The sequence below is a fragment of the Bos mutus genome, chromosome 17 (assembly GCF_027580195.1).
Source record: "Bos mutus isolate GX-2022 chromosome 17, NWIPB_WYAK_1.1, whole genome shotgun sequence".
Classification (NCBI taxonomy): domain Eukaryota; kingdom Metazoa; phylum Chordata; class Mammalia; order Artiodactyla; family Bovidae; genus Bos; species Bos mutus.
In genome coordinates this window covers 57,056,679-57,076,828 of record NC_091633.1, presented here as the reverse complement: position 1 = coordinate 57,076,828, position 20,150 = coordinate 57,056,679, and the positions used below count along the sequence as shown (strand labels likewise).

Here is a 20,150-nt window from a genome sequence, read left to right as displayed (position 1 = left end):
GAAATGAAAACAGTGATGGACGTTTGACCTTACCAAAAAGCTATTAATATGGATATATGATACTTGAATTGAGTGATCTGTGTCCTGAAATGTTAATATTCTCATACGGGGCTTTGGAAGTCAGCAGGAGTTGAATTCTCAACTATAATGAGCGGTTATTTAGCAGATTATTAGTTAATATCTTCGGTGCCTACAAACACATTTTTATATTCTGTTTTTTTGGTATAAAGAGTCCTTTATTCTTTATTTCTGTTTTAAAAATAGCTAAATATCTATTTTTTAGTTTAATTTTTTATTGGAATACAGTTGCTTTACAATTTTATGTTAGTTTCTGCTGTACACCAAAGGGAATCAGCCAGACATATACATATATCCCCTCTTCCTTGGAATTCCTTCCCATTTAGGACATCACAGAGCATTGAGTAGGGTTCCCTGTGCTATACAGTAGGTTCTTACTAGTTAACTACTTTATACAGAGTAATGTATATATGCCAATACACCCCTCCCCCCCCCAAAAAAAAGAACTTTGGCCTTAAATTGTACAGCTCTTTGGAATTTTGTCCTGTTTGTTTTTGGTGAGTGCCCAGGTCAAGTCTTGACTCTGAGATGCAGTGCAGGACACCCCATGGGCTCTGACCAGTGTTGCCTTTCCTAGCCTGGTGACCCTTTTCGGAGGAGCCAGGAGTAGAGTCTGAAAGGCATAAGGATTTACTCACAGAACAGCAATAGAGAGACCTTCTTCTGATTTCATGAAAACTAGACCTCAGTTTTAGCGTCTCTTATTTTCAGCAGAGCTTATATTTTTCAGTAACTCTCTAACAAAGGAAGAGAATGTCTAAAGATATTTTGGCTATTCAGTACTTTTTTTATTTTTTTTTACCAGCCTATAATAGATCTCTGTAAGATTTGGAAAGGGAAATGGTATAAAATGTGGATAATGGCAGGGTTACCCAGAGTTATATGACTCCAGAGCCACGTTTTCAGTCGCCATTAATGTAAAAGACCACATGACTCCTATATGACTGGTAGAATTTAGTATAATGTCACATTCATTTGGTGAAATTAACAGTCTTAAGGAGCCACCAATTAAGCATAAAGGGACTCACGTTACCAGAAGTCTGTGGTGTGAACATCACTGCCTTAGAGACATGGGAATCCTCTACTATAGTTTTATACTTCTTTTTTTTTTTTTGTATTGGGGTATAGCAGATTAACAAACAATGTTGCAGTAGTTTCAGGTGGGCAGCCCAGAGTCTCAGCCATACATATGCATGTATACATTCTCCTCCAAACTCCCCTCCCATCCAGGCTGCCAAATAGCGCTGAGCAGAGTTCCATGTGCTGTACAGTAGGTGCTTGCTGGTTATCCATTTTAAATATGGCAGTGTGTACACGGCGACCCCAAACTCCCTAACTGTCCCTTCCCCAGGCCCCCGTCCTTCCCCCCAGCAATCCTAAGCTCGTAAGTCTGTGAGTCTCTTTCTGGAACATCTCTAAGATTAGATGCATCCAAACTAAGAGTGTTTACATTTTTCTCACTGTGATCTCTTTTTGCTTGGAAATCTCTAGAATGTTCTTGTGTACATCATGTACATGATACATTTTGACATGTGAAAGAGGATCACATTTGCCCAGCAAAGGCCAGGATTGCAAGTCACACTCATTACTTATTGGATCCTTTTTGGATAGTGTTCAGGATTCAGGATTAACTGCTTTTACTAAGAAAACTACCTGCAGTTATCCATTTATAACTGGTTTACTGAAGACTTCACTCAGTAGACAGGGCTTCCCTGATGGCTTAGACTGTAAAGAATCTGGCTGCAATTCAGGAGGCACAGGAGATGTGGGTTTGACCCCTGGGTCAGGAAGATCTCCTGGAGAAGGGCATGGCTACCCACCCGTTATTCTTGCCTGGAGAATTCCATGGACAGAGGAGCCTGGCGGGCTATAGTCCATGGGGTCACACATACTTGGACACAACTGAGTGACTAACACTTTCACTTTACTCAATAGACCAACATATAATGGCATCCCTTTCCCCCTCCAAACATATTTAACTACTATGCTCTGTTGATCTTTTTTTTTTTTTTTTCATTTTGTAATTGTGTATTTGGAAGATTCCTTAGCTTTGCAGTAGCTTTCAGAAAAAAAAAAAAAATTTAGTTGGGTTACGATGTGGTAGCTGGGATCAGCAACTCTCTCTGACACCACATAGAAATGAGTCAAATGTTACAAAAGTCATGTTTGAAAACATCATCAAGCCATGATAGTAATAACAACTAATATGGTCATGCTCAGTCATGTCTGACTCTTTGCTACCTCATGGACAGTACCCTGCCTGTCTCCTCTGTCCATGGGATTCTCCAGGTAAGAATATTGGAGTAGGTTGTTATTTCCTCTGCTAGGCAATCTTCCCAATGCAGGGGTCAAACTTGCATCTCCTAAATTGCAGGCAGATTCAAGAGAAAAATGAAAGGAGGACCTGTCAGAGATGAGCTATCAGGAGCGTGTGTATTTTCCTCCCCAGGCCTTTGGTGATTCTAGAGTGGGCTAAAGAACAGGAATTTACCTGGACGGAGGGCTGCTGCCCAGAGAAAGAGAAATTAGCCGAGCTTTCAGGAGTTGTATTGGATGGTGTGAGAAACTGAGACTTGAGAGTCCTCAAATTAATGGTCATTTTTTTCTCAGAAGAGACTCACTGAATCCTGACCCTGGCAGGAGCCAAAGAACCAGGCCAAAGGTTTATAAAAAAAAGCAGAGTGAAACCTCCCACCATTTCACAGTGTTTAGGGAACCAGGCAAAGGGACCAAAACCAAGCAAGAGCCCCAGTCCTAGAGGGGGGTGGTGAATTGATGCTGAGCGACTAAAAAGCCATTTCTCACCTGGGGGCAATGAACAGATTTTCTCTCTGTAGCTGGAAGCCTGAGTATCTGTCTTTACTGAACACAAGGCAGCCAGCTGGCTCAGAACCCAGAAGATTCGGGTTTTCATGTGTAGCTGAAATAACAAACTTAGAGACCAAAAGGGACTCAAATTCATGGCTGCTCGGTCTCTAAAGACAGATGCTGAAGCTGAGATCCAGTGCAAAAGTGGTCCACTGAGACATCTGAGAATCTCTAGCATCCTTTCAAGGGTTGAGGAGCAAAGACGAATTAGGCTCCCCCCTGAGGGCCATACCCTGTAACACAGATAGACCGAGTGTCTTAGTTCGCTGAGGCTGCCATGACCAAGTGCCACAGACTGAGCGGCTTAAATAGCAGAAATTTATTTTCTCGCATTTCTGGCTTCTGGAAGTCCAAGATCAAGGTGTCAGCAGGGATGAGGTTTTCTGAGACCTCTCCCCTTGACTTGCAGTTGACCGCCCTCCTTGCAGATTTTTTTTCTTTGATTTGGACCATTTTAAAAGTCAGCATTGAATTTGTTACAATATTGCTTCTGTTTTAGGTTTTTGGTTTTTTGGCCAGGAGGCATGTGGCATCTTAGCTCTCTGAGCAGGGATCAAACCTGCACCTGCCTACGTTGGAAGGTTACGTCTTAACCGCTGGCCCACCAGGGAGGTCCTCTGCTCATTCTTCACTGGATCATCCCTCTGTGTTTGCACCTCTGGTGTGTCTTCCTCTTCTCATCAGGGCACAGGTCCTATTGCATTAGGACCCTGTCCTAGTGGCCTCATTTAAACCTAATGACCCTATCTCCAATTGTAGTCATCCCAAGGTGCTGTGATTAGGGCTTCAGAATATGAAACTGAGACTGGGTCGGGGAGTGAAGGGTTAGAAGTTAGGGGTAGAAGGTAGGGATTCAGCCTGAAACACTGAGTTTTTCTAGCCCATCTCTGTCCCAAATCAATCCCTGACTTGATGACCAGAGCAGCCTCTCCTCCATAGCATGATACAGCAAAGCATAACAAAGGAAAGGATATTTCTGAAACAGATAGTATCTGGAGCTTTTACAGATGCTTGACATTTAAGAAAATTACTAAGTGCCTTCATAACCAGAAGACAAATTCCCTTCCTTATTAGGCATTTTTAGGTGCAAATGAATATCTACCATTGGCATCTGTGGCTGTTTCACTCGTAAGGATTCTAGTGTGTGTGTTCAGTGCTAAGTCGTGTCTGACTTTTTGCAACCCCATGGATTGCAGCACACCAGGCTTCCCTGCCCTTCACTATCTCCAAGAGTTTGCTCAAATTCATGTTTATAGAGTCAGTGATGCTATCTAACTATGTCTTTCTCTGCCGTCCTGCTTCTCCTTTTGCCCTCAGTCTTTCCCAGCATCAGGGTCTTTTCCAGTGAGTTGGCTCTTCACATCAGGTGGCCAAAGTATTGGAGCTTAAGCTTCAGCATCAGTCCTTCCAAAGAATATTCAGGGTTGATTCCTTTAGAATTGACGTGTTTAATCTCCTTGCTGTCCAAGGGACTCTCAAGAGTCTTCTCCAGCACCACAATTGGAAAGCATCAGTTCTTCGGTGCTCACCTTTCTTTATGGTCCAACTCTCCATAAATGACTACTGGAAAAACCATAGCTTTGACTAGACGGGCTAGACCTCCAACTTTAGCTGGTATATGAATTACCCGGGGATCTTAATGAAATGAAGACTGATTCAGGATGGCTTCCCTGGTGGCTCAGACTGTAAAGAAACTGCCTGCAATGCAGGAGACCCTGGTTTGATCCCTGGGTTGGGAAGATCCTTTGGAGAAGGGAATGGCTACCCATTCCAGTATTCTTTTCTGGAGAATCCCATGGACAGAGGAGTCTGGAGTCACAAAGAGTCAGACGTGACTAAGTGACTAATACTTCACTTTCAATATGTCTGGAAGGGGCCTGAGATTCTGCATTTCTGTAACAAGCTTTAAGGGATGGCCCTCAGACCATCCGCCTAACCAGCTGCGGATCAGTGAGTGGTGACTGTGTATGCTAGAGTTTAAGAAACATTGCCCAATAAATAATGCCTAAAATTGCTTCCAGTTCTGAGATTCTGTTAGCTTTTTTAAAAAAACAATATTTTTAAAAGGTAGCCATATTCTATCTCTTTGCCTATAAAACAGTGCATTTTTGTGAACTTGTATAGGACTCAGAGGGGAGCCAGACATTTCTGTGTGATCAGGTTTCCATGTGTTTATTATAGTAAGGTTATTCTTTATCTCATTCCAAGTGGAACAAGTAAATCTGATGATTTTATATATTTTAATTTGAGATACAGAGAATTATAGTAACATTTTTGTTAGAAAAAAGGGTATGTTTCAATGATGCGTTGGTTACAAGAGACCTTCCTGGATGTGACAATAGCCTGCAGAAAGGATCTGGGTTTTCCTCTTGTCCCAAGGGTGTTTCTCCACTGCTGCCAACACCTTCCCCTCTTCCTTCCAGCTGAGACCCTGCAGGGAAAGATTGCTTCTTCCTCACCTACCAGTGAAGTCCAGGCTTGGACACCTTGGTGCATGGCCTCTTCTTCCGTGGATCTGGATACCTAACAATAGCCTACCACCATTCACATATGAAAAAATACAGCAATCACCCTCCTCCTATGCTTAGGGGGTGTGCCTAGGCTCTTTGTAACAAGGGTGACTCATTTAAGAACAGCTTCTTATATCAAGTTGTGGAGTGCTTTATTCAGCTACAGCAGGGGTAGCCCAAGTGGCCTCTTAATTGAACAATTAGCTCATGAATGAGTCAATGAGGATTTGATGAAAGGGTGGCACTCACTATCTGCTACCTGATTTTCCTTTGTTTCCTTTTTTCTGGGTAAATTTAGTATGTAGAAGGTTGAGCTTATAAAGTTGATAGAGAAGGAAATGAATTTGTTTTACAGGAATCTTAAGAAATATTCAAGATGGAATATATAATTTTCTACATGACCACTCCTAGAAATTGATCTTTCTTGCTTTATTTGTTGATATCGTAAAAGTCCAGACAAAAGGAAGTGGTAAGAACTTTAAATATGTAGCCAGGCAGACATTCTTATGTCCCAGGAGGGGATTGGGGAGGGGTATGGTGAAGCAAAACAGGGCGAAGAACTGCTAATAAGACCAAAAAAGGAAAAATGAATTTATAAAGAAGACCAGAAAATCTCAGGAGGCATGACATTGCTGACGAACTGGAATATTCCAGATGCTATAGAGACAGTCATTGCTTCATCCCTTTCTCACCAAGAGGTCTCTGCTAAATCTGTCCAAGATTTATTTATGGGTTTTTGTTTGTTTTTTTTTTTTTCAGTGACATATTCCTCTCTCAGTCCTATCTCCGTCTCTCTGTCTCTCTGCTTCCTCTCATCTTTTCTCTGTCATCTCTTCCTTCTCTTTCTTTTTCTCACCCCCCACAGTTTTCTCTCTTCTTCCTTCCCTTTTTCTCTCTTGTTTCTTCCTCCTTTCCTCTCTGTGTCACGTACTGTTCTAAGTGCTGGGAAGATGTCTCACTCACAACTACCTATGGAATCTCTTATTAACTGCATGTTAGAGATAACTGATGTAAAGGGAAAAGACAACTGGCAAAAGGAGGTTAAATAATCTCCCAACATGACTCTGGGCAGAGTTTGAATGATCCAGGAGGGGACTTCCTTAATGGTCCAGTGGCTGAGACTCTGTGGTCCCAATGCAGGGGGCCTGGGTTTGATCCCTGGTTGGGGAACTAGATCCCGAATGCCACAGCAAAGGATCCCGCACGCCACAGTGAAGATCAAAGATCCATGTGCTGCAACTTAGACCTCGCACAGCCAAATAAATAAATACTTTAAAAAATTTTTCCTATTGTCTAGAAATTGTATACAACTCCAGTTCCATAACATGATAGATTGATCTCTCTCCCCAAACAGAGTTGACTCTTGTGTCCTTAGAGGACCCATGTTACAGTATCTTCTGAATACTCACTCTTTTCCAAACACAGATGGGTTTTTATGACTCCATGCCTGCTACATAACACCTTCTTTGCTTGGCCGCTTTCTCCTTTGCCTCAAACTCCTACTCACTGTTCAAAACCCAGACCTCCTCTGTTGTGAAGCCTTTCTTGATGCTTACAGGCTGCATCAGTTACTCTTCACTCTGCATTAAGACAGGAATGTACCCACATTTTCATTTTAGAACTTACTACATTGTCCTGGATTATTCATACATTTATGCTGTCCACTAGACTCTAAAGTCCCCAAGAGAAGGAATGGGACCTTATTCACTGACAAACCCAGTGTTTTCACTGTGAAGACAGATGTATATTATGTAAAAAAAGCATGATTGATTTGTAACCTATATACTGTCACATCAGTGGTATTGATCTTAAATATATAAAAACTCTACATATAAACTTATTTAAACAAACATTTCCTATACAAATTTGACTTTATAAAATTTAAAATTGGTTTATTATTTTGTCTTTAAGTTCCTCTAAATTAAGAGTTCCGCTTGTGATTTAAACGTGCCATGGTACAGGAAAATATGAAGTACATATACTTTTTTTTTTTTCTAATTTTATTTTATTTTTAAACTTTACATAATTGTATTAGTTTTGCCAAATATCAAAATGAATCCGCCACAGGTATACATGTGTTCCGCATCCCGAACCCTTCTCCCTCCTCCCTCCCCATACCCTCCCTCTGGGCCGTCCCAGTGCACCAGCCCCAAGCATCCAGCATCATGCATCAAACCTGGACTGGCAACTCGTTTCCTACATGATATTTTACATGTTTCATTGCCATTCTCCCAAATCTTCCCAACCTCTCCCTCTCCCACAGAGTCCATAAGACTGTTCTATACATCAGTGTCTCTTTTGCTGTCTTGTACACCGGGTTATTGTTACCATCTTTCTAAATTCCATATATATGCGTTAGTATACTGTATTTATGTTTTTCCTTCTGGCTTACTTCACTCTGTATAATAGGCTCCAGTTTCATCCACCTCATTAGAACTGATTCAAATGTATTCTTTTTAATGGCTGAGTAATACTCCATTGTGTATATGTACCACTGCTTTCTTATCCATTCATCTGCTGATGGACATCTAGGTTGCTTCCATGTCCTGGCTATTATAAACAGTGCTGCGATGAACATTGGGGTACACGTGTCTCTTTCCCTTCTGGTTTCCTCAGTGTATGCCCAGCAGTGGGACTGCTGGATCATAAGGCAGTTCTATTTCCAGTTTTTTAAGGAATCTCCACACTGTTCTCCATAGTGGCTGTACTAGTTTGCATTCCCACCAACAGTGTAAGAGGGTTCCCTTTTCTCCACACCCTCTCCAGCATTTATTATTTGTAGACTTTTGGATCGCAGCCATTCTGACTGGTGTGAAATGGTACCTCATAGTGGTTTTGATTTGCATTTCTCTGATAATGAGTGATGTTGAGCATCTTTTCATGTGTTTGTTAGCCATCTGTATGTCTTCTTTGGAGAAATGTCTTTTTAGTTCTTTGGCCCATTTTTTGATTGGGTCGTTTATTTTTCTGGAGTTAAGCTGTAGGAGTTGCTTGTATATTTTTGAGATTAGTTGTTTGTCGGTTGCTTCATTTGCTATTATTTTCTCCCATTCTGAAGGCTGTCTTTTCACCTTGCTAATAGTTTCCTTTGATGTGCAGAAGCTTTTAAGGTTAATTAGGTCCCATTTGTTTATTTTTGCTTTTATTTCCAATATTCTGGGAGGTGGGTCATAGAGGATCCTGCTGTGATGTATGTCGGAGAGTGTTTTGCCTATGTTCTCCTCTAGGAGTTTTATAGTTTCTGGAAATATTGATCAATGGAATAAAATAGAAAGCCCAGAGATAAATCCACGCACATATGGACACCTTATCTTTGACAAAGGAGGCAAGAATATACAATGGATTAAAGACAATCTCTTTAACAAGTGGTGCTGGGAAATCTGGTCAACCACTTGTAAAAGAATGAAACTAGACCACTTTCTAACACCATACACAAAAATAAACTCAAAATGGAAGTACATATACTTTTTAAAAATGCTTCTTTATGTAAAGTGAAGTTCTCTCTGTCTTTCCCTCCCCTTTGTGCATATGCACACAGACAGACAGGCAGAGACACACACACACACTCACACACACACTAATATGCAAACTGGTCAGTGAATAGCTTTAGACATTTTCATAGTTTGCAACTTGGGGTTAAGAATCTTTTTTTCTCTATGCAGGTTATTCATATTAATAAGTGTTCTACTGATAAAATCAGTATAATTTAGGAGTTTAACGACTATGTTGCAACAATTGTAAAATACATAGTAAATATATAAAATATATATTTTTAAATATAAAATACTTTGTCCAACATTATATTGCATAGTGTATATATATTTATATATATTTGTACATGTGCTCACTTTATGCAGTCCTATATATGTTTACTCTCACCATTTTTTTTTTTGCTTCTTTTGCTTTCTTTCTATGTTCAACCATATCTCCTTGGTTAATGCTTTTTGGATATCAAATCTTTTCTGAAAGTGATGATACATATACACATATGTATATGTGTATATGGGTTGCATATTTGTGAATATTCACTATTTATATTTCTAGTATATAGTCTGCATGTACATGTATATATACACACACATACTATATTTAGTGTACATGTACATACATGCACACATATTACATTACAGCTTGCCATGTATTAATATATAGTTTCTGAGTTTCCTTATCCTTTGAGGCCAGCTAATGATTTCCAGATAACGAGACTGAAGGTATATCTGAACATTCTGGACCGAAGAATGTTAATACAGCCACCAACCTGGAAATGCTCTTAACTAGTGAGCACTCTGTCATGAAATCTGGAGTTGAGTGTGTTCTGTAAATTATGTTGTTTACTCTGTTGGGATCTCTCCTGTCATTATTTTGTGCTCTGGTGAACAATTTTGACTTGTAATGACTGACAAATTATGCAAGTGATAATGCTGGATCTGTCATAAAGAAACAAAGAATATGATTGCCATTGCTGCACCTCCAAAGGGATTTTGTTTAAATGACCCCCTAAAACGTTGATCCATTATATGTTCCTGGGTTCCTGTCTCCCATCTGTCTTACCAGCCCTCTACTCTCCAATTAAGCACAGTGTTCTTGTATATTGCTCTGTATTCATTTAACTTGTTTATCACATCTTTGCTGTAAATTTAGATATAGTAGATTTAGGATTTATGTTTTCTTCCTGCTTTTACTAGCTTTTTCTTAAGTGAGAAAGATAATTGTGATTTCTTTTTATCTGGAAAAAAGTTTTAACAGAGAATCATAGGCTCAGTAGCAATACATCAGACTCAACATCCTGGGTCAGGAAAGAACACAAGATAGTTTGAACGGGCCTCAGGTAGTTGTAATGTACAACCAGGGTTGAGGATCACCACTCAGGAGAAGAAATATGTCTACTTATTATGTAAGGAGTTGATTTTTTCACCTGGAATGCTTTTGAAACATAAGAAAATCTTCCCCAGATGACTATTTTTTACTATTTTCCTCTGTGGGGCTTCCCTGGTTGTTCAGTGGTAAAGAATCTGCCTGCAATGCAGGAGCCCGCCTACAATGCAGAAGACAGGGGCTTGATCTCTTGGTTGGGGAGTTCGCCTGGAGTAGGAAATGGCAACCCACTTCGGTGTTCTTGCCTGGGAAATCTCTTGCACAGAGGAGCCCGGTGGGCTAATGGCCATGGGGTCACAAAAGAGTCGAACACAACTTAGCAACTAAACCACTACCATCATTTTTTCTCTTCCACAATTGAGAATTAGTTTTCAGATGAATCTGGATGTGGTTATCTCAAAATTTGGCTGAGAATTCTTTTTTTTTTTTATATGAATATTTAATTTCTTTTTTTTTTTCTAGAATTATATTTTATTTGGCAGTCCAAAATGAGTACTTCAGCCTGGAACACAGCCTCTCAGACTCTCAGTTTTCTTTTTTTTTTTTTTTTATGATGGTTGCACAGTATCATGAGTGCGTTTAATGCTCCTGAATGGCAATATTAAAAAGGCTTAAATTGTATTATTATAAACTTAAAACACAAAATCTACAATGCTATAAATAATATGAAAGACAAAACAATAAAAACTGTAACACAAACAATGACCAGAGACGGAAAGTAAAGTTTGGATGAAGGAGCGGGTTGATGATGTATATTGGAAGGGATGGTGGCTGCAGATCCATCTGCCCTTGGGGGTGGTGATTCCTAAAATGGCTCTGGGTCTCCTACAGGTGTAGTTCAACCTGCAGGGGCACTGGTTCCGGACTTGACCCAGAGTGTCCTGCAGGAGCCAGAGCAGGTTCCCCCACAGCAGTGGTGAATCCACATGGCTGAGAATTCTTAAGTGGGAGGGATATCCTAAAAGGATGGTGCGTCTTGGTTCTTATGCAGAGAATAAATATGTATAAGCATGCATGGAACAGCATTCTCTAGGTCACTCTGTTCTTTCCCTGGAATGCTGAATGAAGGTTGCTTTTCCAGGAAATTAAAAGTGATTCACCTAAAGCCCTGATATCTCTGTATTTGACAGGGAGTGTTGAGCTGAGGATTCAGGCAGCTCTGTCTACTTAGGGACATCAGGAGTTTCAGGAACTATAAAAGGACAGCTTCGTAGCTGCCCGTGGTGGAAACTATACACAAATACCTTCAGTAATGATTAACCACAGAGTCTGAATTGATGCCGGATAAAGGAAAATGAAAAGGACACCTATTTGATGCTTCTGCATGGGTTTCTACTCTGAACGTGGTTCTTCACTGGTTTCTACTTCTGAAAGTGATACAGAAAATGTTTCTTTTTCTCCTTAGGTTCGAACCAGTGTTGTACCTGAACACAAGGATCCCCCACCAGAGGTTGGGGTAAGTGTTTCTTATGTTTCCAAAAGGCATACTTGTTGCTTCTAAGCTAATCATTGGGATCTTTCTCTGGCCTGCTGCCTGGTAGCTGACAAGTAAAATGGAGTTAAATTAACTGGGTGTGACTATGCAAGGAGACATTGTCACATATTTGCTGAATTGCATGGACTTCATTCCTTTTCTCCTAAAAATCATCATGATGTCAATTCATCTTTAGGTCAGGTGGCTAGAGAAAAGTCTAGAAATTGCCCTGCAGGAAACTGAGATGCCATTGAAACCAACATTCCTGGACCAAAAGGAGGCTGGGAAATTGAAAATGTGAGCTCTACCTCTCCAGCAAGGAGACAGAGAACTAACTGGCCAAGGGACTATGATGTTTCTGCTCCCTGTGGCTTCAACACCATTGAGTTTAGTCATTTAGTCATGTCCAACATTTTGCAACCCCATGGACTGCAGCGCTCCAGGCTTCCCTGTCCTTCACTATCTTCCAGAGTTTGCTCAAACTCATGTTCATTGAGTCAGTGATGCCATCAAACCATCTCATCTTGTGTTGTCCCCTTCTCCTCCTGCCCTCGTTCTTTCCCAGCATCAGGGTCTTTTCCAGTGAGTCAGTTCTTTGCATCAGGTGGCCAAACTATTGGAGTTTCAGCTTCAGCATCAGTCCTTCCAATGAATAGTCAGGGTGGATTTTCTTTAGGATTAACTGGTTTGATCTCCTTGAGCGCAGGTCAGAGAGAAACTGCCACCAAAGTATAGCTCAGTGTTGGGAGATCCAGCTAAGGTTTTCCTGCTGCATCAGAACCATCACCTCTCCAGCTTTTAAGAAGTTGGGAGAATAAGAGGTTAACAGGTGATTTTGCTTAGACAAGGCGGTGGAAGCTCTTGAAAAGATAGCCCAGGAGGCTTGTCCCTGGGATCTGGAATTCAGAAAGGAGGAAGAAGTCCAGAAATAAGTTGAGTGAAAAAGTTGGCTTAAAGCTCAACATTCAGAAAACTAAGATCATGGCATCTGGTCCCATCACTTCATGGGAAATAGATGGGGAAACAGTGGAAACAGTGTCAGAGTTTACTTTTTTGGGCTCCAAAATCACTGCAGATGGTGACTGCAGCCATGAAATTAAAAGACACTTACTCCTTGGAAGAAAAGTTATAACCAACCTAGATAGCATATTGAAAAGCAGAGACATTACTTTGCCAACAAAGGTCCGTCTAGTCAAGGCTATGGTTTTTCCTGTGGTCATGTATGGATGTGAGAGTTGGACTGTGAAGAAGGCTGAGCGCTGAAAAATTTATGCTTTTGAACTGTGGTGTTGGAGAAGACTCTTGAGAGTCCCTTGGACTGCAAGGAGATCCAACCAGTCCATTCTGAAGGAGATCAGCCCTGGGATTTCTTTGGAGGGAATGATGCTGAAGCTGAAACTCCAGTACGTTGGCCACCTCATGCGAAAAGCTGACTCATTGGAAAAGACTCTGATGCTGGGAGGGATTGGGGGCAGGAGGAGAAGGGGACGCCAGAGGATGAAATGGCTGGATGGCATCACTGACTCGATGGACTTGAATCTGGGTGAACTCCTGGAGTTTGTGATAGACAGGGAGGCCTGGCGTGCTGCAATTCATGGGGTGCAAAGAGTCAGACACGACTGAATGACTGAACTGAACTGAACTGAGGAGACCCTGTGGCTGAGCCAACTGAAAGGCATATTTGAAATTCCCTGAAGTCCTACATGCAATTAGCAGCCTTCTTCCAGTGGGTGTGGGGAACCCTGTAGTAGGTAGCGTTCACTTCCTCATTGGCCACAGCTGCCGTTCCAACTGGCCAAAGGGAGCCATCCAGAAAGCACGAGCTGGCTGAGAAGTGAGTCAGCCTCCTCTGCATCTGTTAGCGAAGGCGAAGAAAAATGATGCTTCAATGCTCACTCATGCTGAACGCTGACTTCAAGTTTCTTCCTGGTGCAGGTTGAATAATTCCGATTCAAGTGAATTTTCATGCTTTGTTTCCTGCCTGTCCCTTTAGCCTCTCTTACTCTTTTTACTTCCACCACCAATCTCACTGCCAAGACTACAAGGGCTTCTTTACTTTTCCCCAAGGGACCAGCAAGTCCTTCCAGCCTCAGGCTTCCCTCCTAGCAGGCCCCTTGCAGTCTCCCTGCCCAGTTGCAGCTCCCTACTGGTGCTGTCTCCCATTCCAAGATTTTGGTTTGCCATCTTGTATTTGTTTAGACCACCAGAATACAAAGGGAGGAGGGTATGTCCAAAGATAATCACATAATATGATAAGAATCTAGTACACTTTCCGACACATCAGATATCAGTGAAATGGCAGTTATATTGCTGAACTACATCTCAAGCATGATAAGCACGAGCCTAAATAAGTCCGCATGCTTTGGGGGCTTCCTTGGTGGCTCAGATGGTAAAGAATCTGTTTGCAATTCAGGAGACCCAGGTTCAATTCCTGCATCAAGAAGATTCCTTGGAGAAGAGAATGGCAGCCCACTCCAGGATTATTGCCTGGAAAATTCCATGGACAGAGAAGCCTGGTGGGCTACAGTCCATGGGGTTGCAAAGAGTCAGACATGGCTGAGCAACTAACACTTTAAAGCATGCCTTGGCTTTCTAACATTCTCAAAATACATGGTATTCTGATAGGGAAGAATTGCCACACCTTGAGAAGCTATGAAGGACCACTGGTTAATACACATCTCATCACTCCTCAGAATTTTTTTGGATACTGAGAAAATTCTTGAGGGTTTCAGTTCTTGGTCAATGTGTCAAGAACTCTAGCCACTAAGTACTCCTATTTTAAAAATGAGCTAACCATTTTATTATAAATCTTTCAAATATGTTCCACACATTTCTTTGCATTCTTCAGCAGCACCTATTAGAGGCACCCACACCTTTGTTGATGACTTAGTCAAGCGGATACCAATTTGTGCTGTGAAAAGTTTTCAGGTGTATTCATAATAAAGATGTAATTTTATAATATATATGACTTCACCCTAAAGTGCTTTTTAATGTTTTTTGTAGACTCTTCATCACATTGTAATAGATTTCCTCTCAGTTTTTTTTTTTTTCTTTCTGATGTATTTTTTTCAGCCCAAATATTTCATGTATGCTTTATCCCTCCCTGTGGGGTTGGAGACTGTGCAACAATGTCTGTTAGGGTTGAGAGTGAAGAAAAAATACTTGTACAAAGGTATGAAAAAAGCCCTGTCCTGTAAGTTATTTGTAGGAGATGTTATGTATCAGCCTCGCGATATCAACTTCAAGTTTTCAAAGACCTTTTACAACTTATACCACAGTTACTCTGTATAGTTTTATGAGAATAGAACAGAGTATAACGGACATATCCATTTAACCTCAAAACCAGCACTGTCTAATAGAAATACAATGTGTGCTACATATATAATTTAAAATTTTCTAGTAGCTCATGCTTTTAAAAGTGTAAAAAGATACAGGTGAAATTAATTATAATATTTTATTTAACCCTGCTAAGTCACTTCAGTCATGTCCGACTCTGTGCGTCCCCATAGACGGCAGCCCACCAGGTTCCACCGTCCCTGGGGTTCTCCAGGCAAGAACACTGGAGTGGGTTGCCATTTCCTTCTCCAATGCATGAAAGTGAGAAGTGAAAGGGAAGTCGCTCAGTCGAGTCCTACTCTTAGCGACCCCATGGACTGCAGCCCACCAGGCTCTTCCATCCATGGGATTTTCCAGGCAAGAGTACTGGAGTGGGGTGCCATTGCCTTCTCTTATTTAACCCTGTCTATGCACAAATATTATCATTTCAAAATATAATCAATGTAAAAATCATTAATGATATATGTCACACTTTTCATATCACATCTTATAACTTTGATGTGTATTTACACGTAGAACACATCGCACTTCACAATAGCCGCAAACTAGTGCTCAAGCTGGATAATGCAGCTCTGGACAGCACTTGAAAAAATTTGGGAGGTTCATGCAAGTTAAAATATAAAGACAACCTATTACTTGGCATAAAGGCTTTGTGAGATGAACATAGGCGTTGGAGGTATGCATACAGAGGGAGTACTTCCGCCGGGTCCTGGTGTAATACCAGGGCACCAGACTGCTGAGGACCTGCTTCAGGGAAGTATGCAACCCTGCTGAGCACTGTGGATGTCTGTGACTGAAGAGTCCTTGCTGGGACTGGTGCAGGGACTGTTGATCTGTACACTTCTCATAGAGCAGGGCTAGGGATTGACACAGATGTCTTGCTTTCACCACCCTGCTTGACATCACTCTCCAGCCAGGCGAATGATTGAAATCACGCATCTAGTAACATAATAGTCATCTACTTTGGGTGCTTGCACCAGAATGATAATTGTGAGTGTTGCATCATTGTGAGCAGGCCAGAAAGGTCAGAGCCACACAGAGTGGGAACAGAGAGCCCGTCAGAAGGAAAGGGGATTGCCACCTGTCCTGGAAATGAGGCCCGCAGCGTGAGGCAGGATGAAAGAATTCTGGACTGAGGAGGAAGAAACCTGGATTCTAACTTGGCCTCTGCATATTAACTAGTTTTGTGACGGGGTGTAAGCCAGTTAACTCCTATGGGTCCCTGATTTTTATCTACAGGCGGGCCATGTCTCCACAAGTCTTAACTTTCTTTGATTTCATCCAGATATTTCTTGGGCTCTGATAAACATTCCACATGATCTAATAAAAATTTGAGTTACAAGAAATCATAGCTATTGTGTACTCAGCACTATGAAGTGCAAGGGACCACATGACATTCATTCTTTCACTAGAGTGTTGTTCAGTTGCTAAGTTGTACCCAGCTCTTTGCAGCCCCATGGACTGCTGCACGCCAGGCTTCCCTGTCCTTCACTGTCTCCTGGAGTTTGCTCAGACTCATGTCCATTGAGTCATAATGCCATCCAACCATCTCATCCTCTGCCGATCCCTTCTCTTCCTGCTCGCAATCTTTCCTAGCATCAGGGGCTCTTCCAGTGAGTCAGCTCTTTACATCAGGTGGTCAAAGTATTGGAGCTTCAACTGCAGCATCAGTCCTTCCAATGAATATTTAGGGTTGATTTCCTTTAGGATTAACTGGTTGATCTCCTTGCAGTCCAAGGGACTCTCAAGAGTCTTCTCCAGCACCATAGTTTGAAAGCATCAGTTTTTCAGTACTCAGCCTTCTTTATGGTCCAACTCCCACGTCTACATGACTACTAGAAAAACCATAGCTTTGACTACACAGACCTTTGTTGGTAAAGTGATGAATCTGCTTTTTAACACACTGTCGAGGTTTGTCATGGCTTTTCTTCCAAGGAGCAAGTGTCTTTTAATTGGCTACAATCACCGTCTGCATTGATTTTGGAGCCCAAGAAAATAAAATCTGCCACTGTTTCCATTCTTTCCCTATCTATTTGCCAAAAAGTGATGGGACCAGATGCCATGATCTTAGTTTTTTGAATGTTGAGTTTTAAGCTAGCTTTTTCACTCTCTTCTTTCACCTTCATCAAGAGTTTCTTTAGTTCCTCTTCACTTTCTCCTATTTGGCAGAAAAACTTATTTTTCACTAGAGTTTATTTCAAGTTATGTTTTGCCTGAATCTAACTTTTATTTTTAAACACGTGTTTTCCTTTTTTATAACTGGAATTTCTCTCAGACATTTTTTAATACTCTGCCTTTTCCAAAAATACTTAAAGTGGACTTATGTTTAAGTCATCTGACGTCTGGGCATATTTTCCTTAAGCACTATATAATCTAATATTTATGCAGTGGTTTCTATTTTCCCAGTAATGTACTAAGTGCTTTGCCTAGATTACTTTAATTCTTTTAACAGTAACTGTGAGAAAGAACTATTATCATATACAACTGTTTCATATAGAAACTAAGGCCTAATGTGGTGGAATAAATTGTACAATTCCTAGGTTTGTGAGAGAAAAGACAGACCTACAGAGCTCTTCAATGCCCGTCAGTGGACAGCTAGGCTGGGGGCTTGGAGAAATGATTTATTTGCCCAGATTTTAGTTTTTGGATATAATCCTGAATTTAGAATGGTGCTTCAGGCCTCCAATTCTAGTGTCACAATTTTTTTTTTAATTTACCCCCAATATTAGAGCTTCTACTTTAAAACCTTTAGGCTAAGAATTTTAGAAACAACATTGAAGGAGAAATAAAAATGTTCCCTAAGTTACACGTGGAATATAAAAAATTTGTTAAAAATAATTTTATTAAATTATATGATTGTGATTAAAATGGTAGTAAGATAAAGTAACTGTATTAAGTTTCTTTCGCATTAGCACTGTGCACTATTTTCCCTCCATGGGAATTCAAGTTTCAGAAATAGAGAAGACTATTTTCTCTAATTCATTCTTTTACCAAGAGTCCAGTGAATATTCATGTAAACGAATGATATGTTTTCCACCTTCTAAGGTGTGGAAGGTCATAATCTTATTAGAAGCAGACACATAAAAACCCGCTAGAAGGTAAATGTATGGGCAAGTCCATTGTTCAGTATTGCAATGTGAAATTATGCACTGTCTGTAAATTGGGGGATTTTATTAATTCCTTTTATTTTATGTTTTATTTTGCATTCAAGGATAACTGCTTTATGATGTTGTATTGGTTTCTGCCATACGAAAACATGGATCAGCCATAAGTATACATACATCCCTTCATTCTTGAGCTTCCCTCTCACTGTCCTGCATCCCACCCCTCTAGGTAGTTATAGTGCATTTTTGCAACATGAAGTCCTAATGTATAATTATTTTTAGAATAAAATTTTAAAAATTTAGAATATATAACACTTCCTCTGGTTTGACATGGTTTCATAATATCCCTGGGCTTCCCAGGTGGCTCACTGGTAAAGAATTCGCCTGTCAAGGCAGGAGACGCGGATTTGACCCCTGGGTTGGGAAGATCCCCTGAAGGAAATGGCAACTCCACTCCAGTATTCTTGCCTGGGAAATTCCATGGACAGAGGAGCCTGGTAGGCTGCAGTCCATGGGGTTGCAAAGAGTTGGACGTGACTTACCGACTGAGCACGCGTAATACCTAAGGTGATTTGTACTGGCTTGTATGATTTCTGTAAGCTCTCTCTCAAAGGATAATATCCTTTGATGTTAATCATGGCACTGACAGTTGTGATGGAAAGGACTGACTCACGAGCATCCTTTTTTGGCACACTGCAAGCTCTCACAGCGCAGCAATGGGCGTAGCATACAATCCCTATGTTCTGAACCATGGACTGAGCTAGAAGATGGGTGAGCTAGGCGCCTGCTTCCTCAGTAGCTCCGGGTCTGTGGGCAGGAGAGACATCGGTGGCTTGTGGTCACAGACTACTTGCAGCCGTGTCTCTTGCTGTGTCTGTAGAGCGTTTCTTAAAATAGCCCCTCCACCTGTTCCTTCCTACATTCCCGTCTGGGACATCTGCCACTTTTATTGCTGAAAAGACCACAATAACATGCATGGCATGTGCAGTTTGTTTTCGTAATTCTAAAACCATCTATACCTTCAAAATCTCAAGAGGCAAAGGGAGGAAATAACTTGAATTTTGGGGACACTGACATTTCCACTGAGTTAAGCATTTTCTTTGAGTGAGGATAATGAGTGAGGGGTGGAATTTAAATTAAAACCCCTGATTACCAGCAAAAGAGTAAGTGAGACATGTCTTTAAAGTATTTAAATGCTAAAGTGAAATTCACTAACGTAGTACACAATCTGCAAACTAAAAAATTGTTTTGATTTCCCACAGTTCAGTGAACTATGTGCTCAGTCGCCCAGTTACGTCCGACTCTGTGGCCCCATGGACTGTAAGCCCGCCAGGCTCCTCTGTCCATGGGATTTTTCCCTGCAAGAACACTGGAGTGGGTTGCCATTTCCTACTCCAGGGTGTCTTCCCGACCCAGGGATAGAACCTGCATCTCTCGCGTCTCCTGCGTTGGTCGGCAGATTCTTTACCACTAAATAGTTTGTAAATATCTGCAGGAGGCTTTCTTCTATGTATCATAGAATAACTTACTTGAAATGTAGCGTGTATGCCATCCGTCATTCATTTGTTGTCACTCACTATCACACACCTAATGTTCAGCAATGTTTTATCAGAAAGCAAAACTCATCAGGGAACTTCAAATCTCAATTTTTATTTTGAGGGGAGGGCAAAATAGGCAATTAAACACATAATGTTTAAGTAACAATAGAAACGATACATCAGGATAAGGAATAGAGACTGGCAGTGTTTGGGAGGGAGCCCTTTTACGCAGAGACAGCTAGTAGGCCTCTGCTGAGGTGGTGTAAATACTTTTGTTCAGCTGGGAATCTCCTCGACTAGCTTGGCCCCTTACTGAAAAGTCACCCTAAATTTCCTGAAGCTTTGTTCATACAGCTCATAGACTTCT

At 41.1% G+C, this 20,150-nt stretch overlaps 1 protein-coding gene across 5 annotated transcripts in view; it reads left to right on the top strand.

Annotated features, from left to right (window-relative positions):
* INPP4B (inositol polyphosphate-4-phosphatase type II B) overlaps positions 1-20,150 on the top strand; it is an 857,173-nt gene that overhangs the window by 559,323 nt on the left and 277,700 nt on the right. For all 5 annotated transcript variants that reach the window (XM_070386586.1, XM_070386587.1, XM_070386583.1 and 2 more), the window contains one exon: positions 11,737-11,787. In XM_070386586.1, coding sequence (XP_070242687.1) covers positions 11,737-11,787 — 51 coding nt within the window. The remainder of the gene's footprint in view (positions 1-11,736; positions 11,788-20,150) is intronic.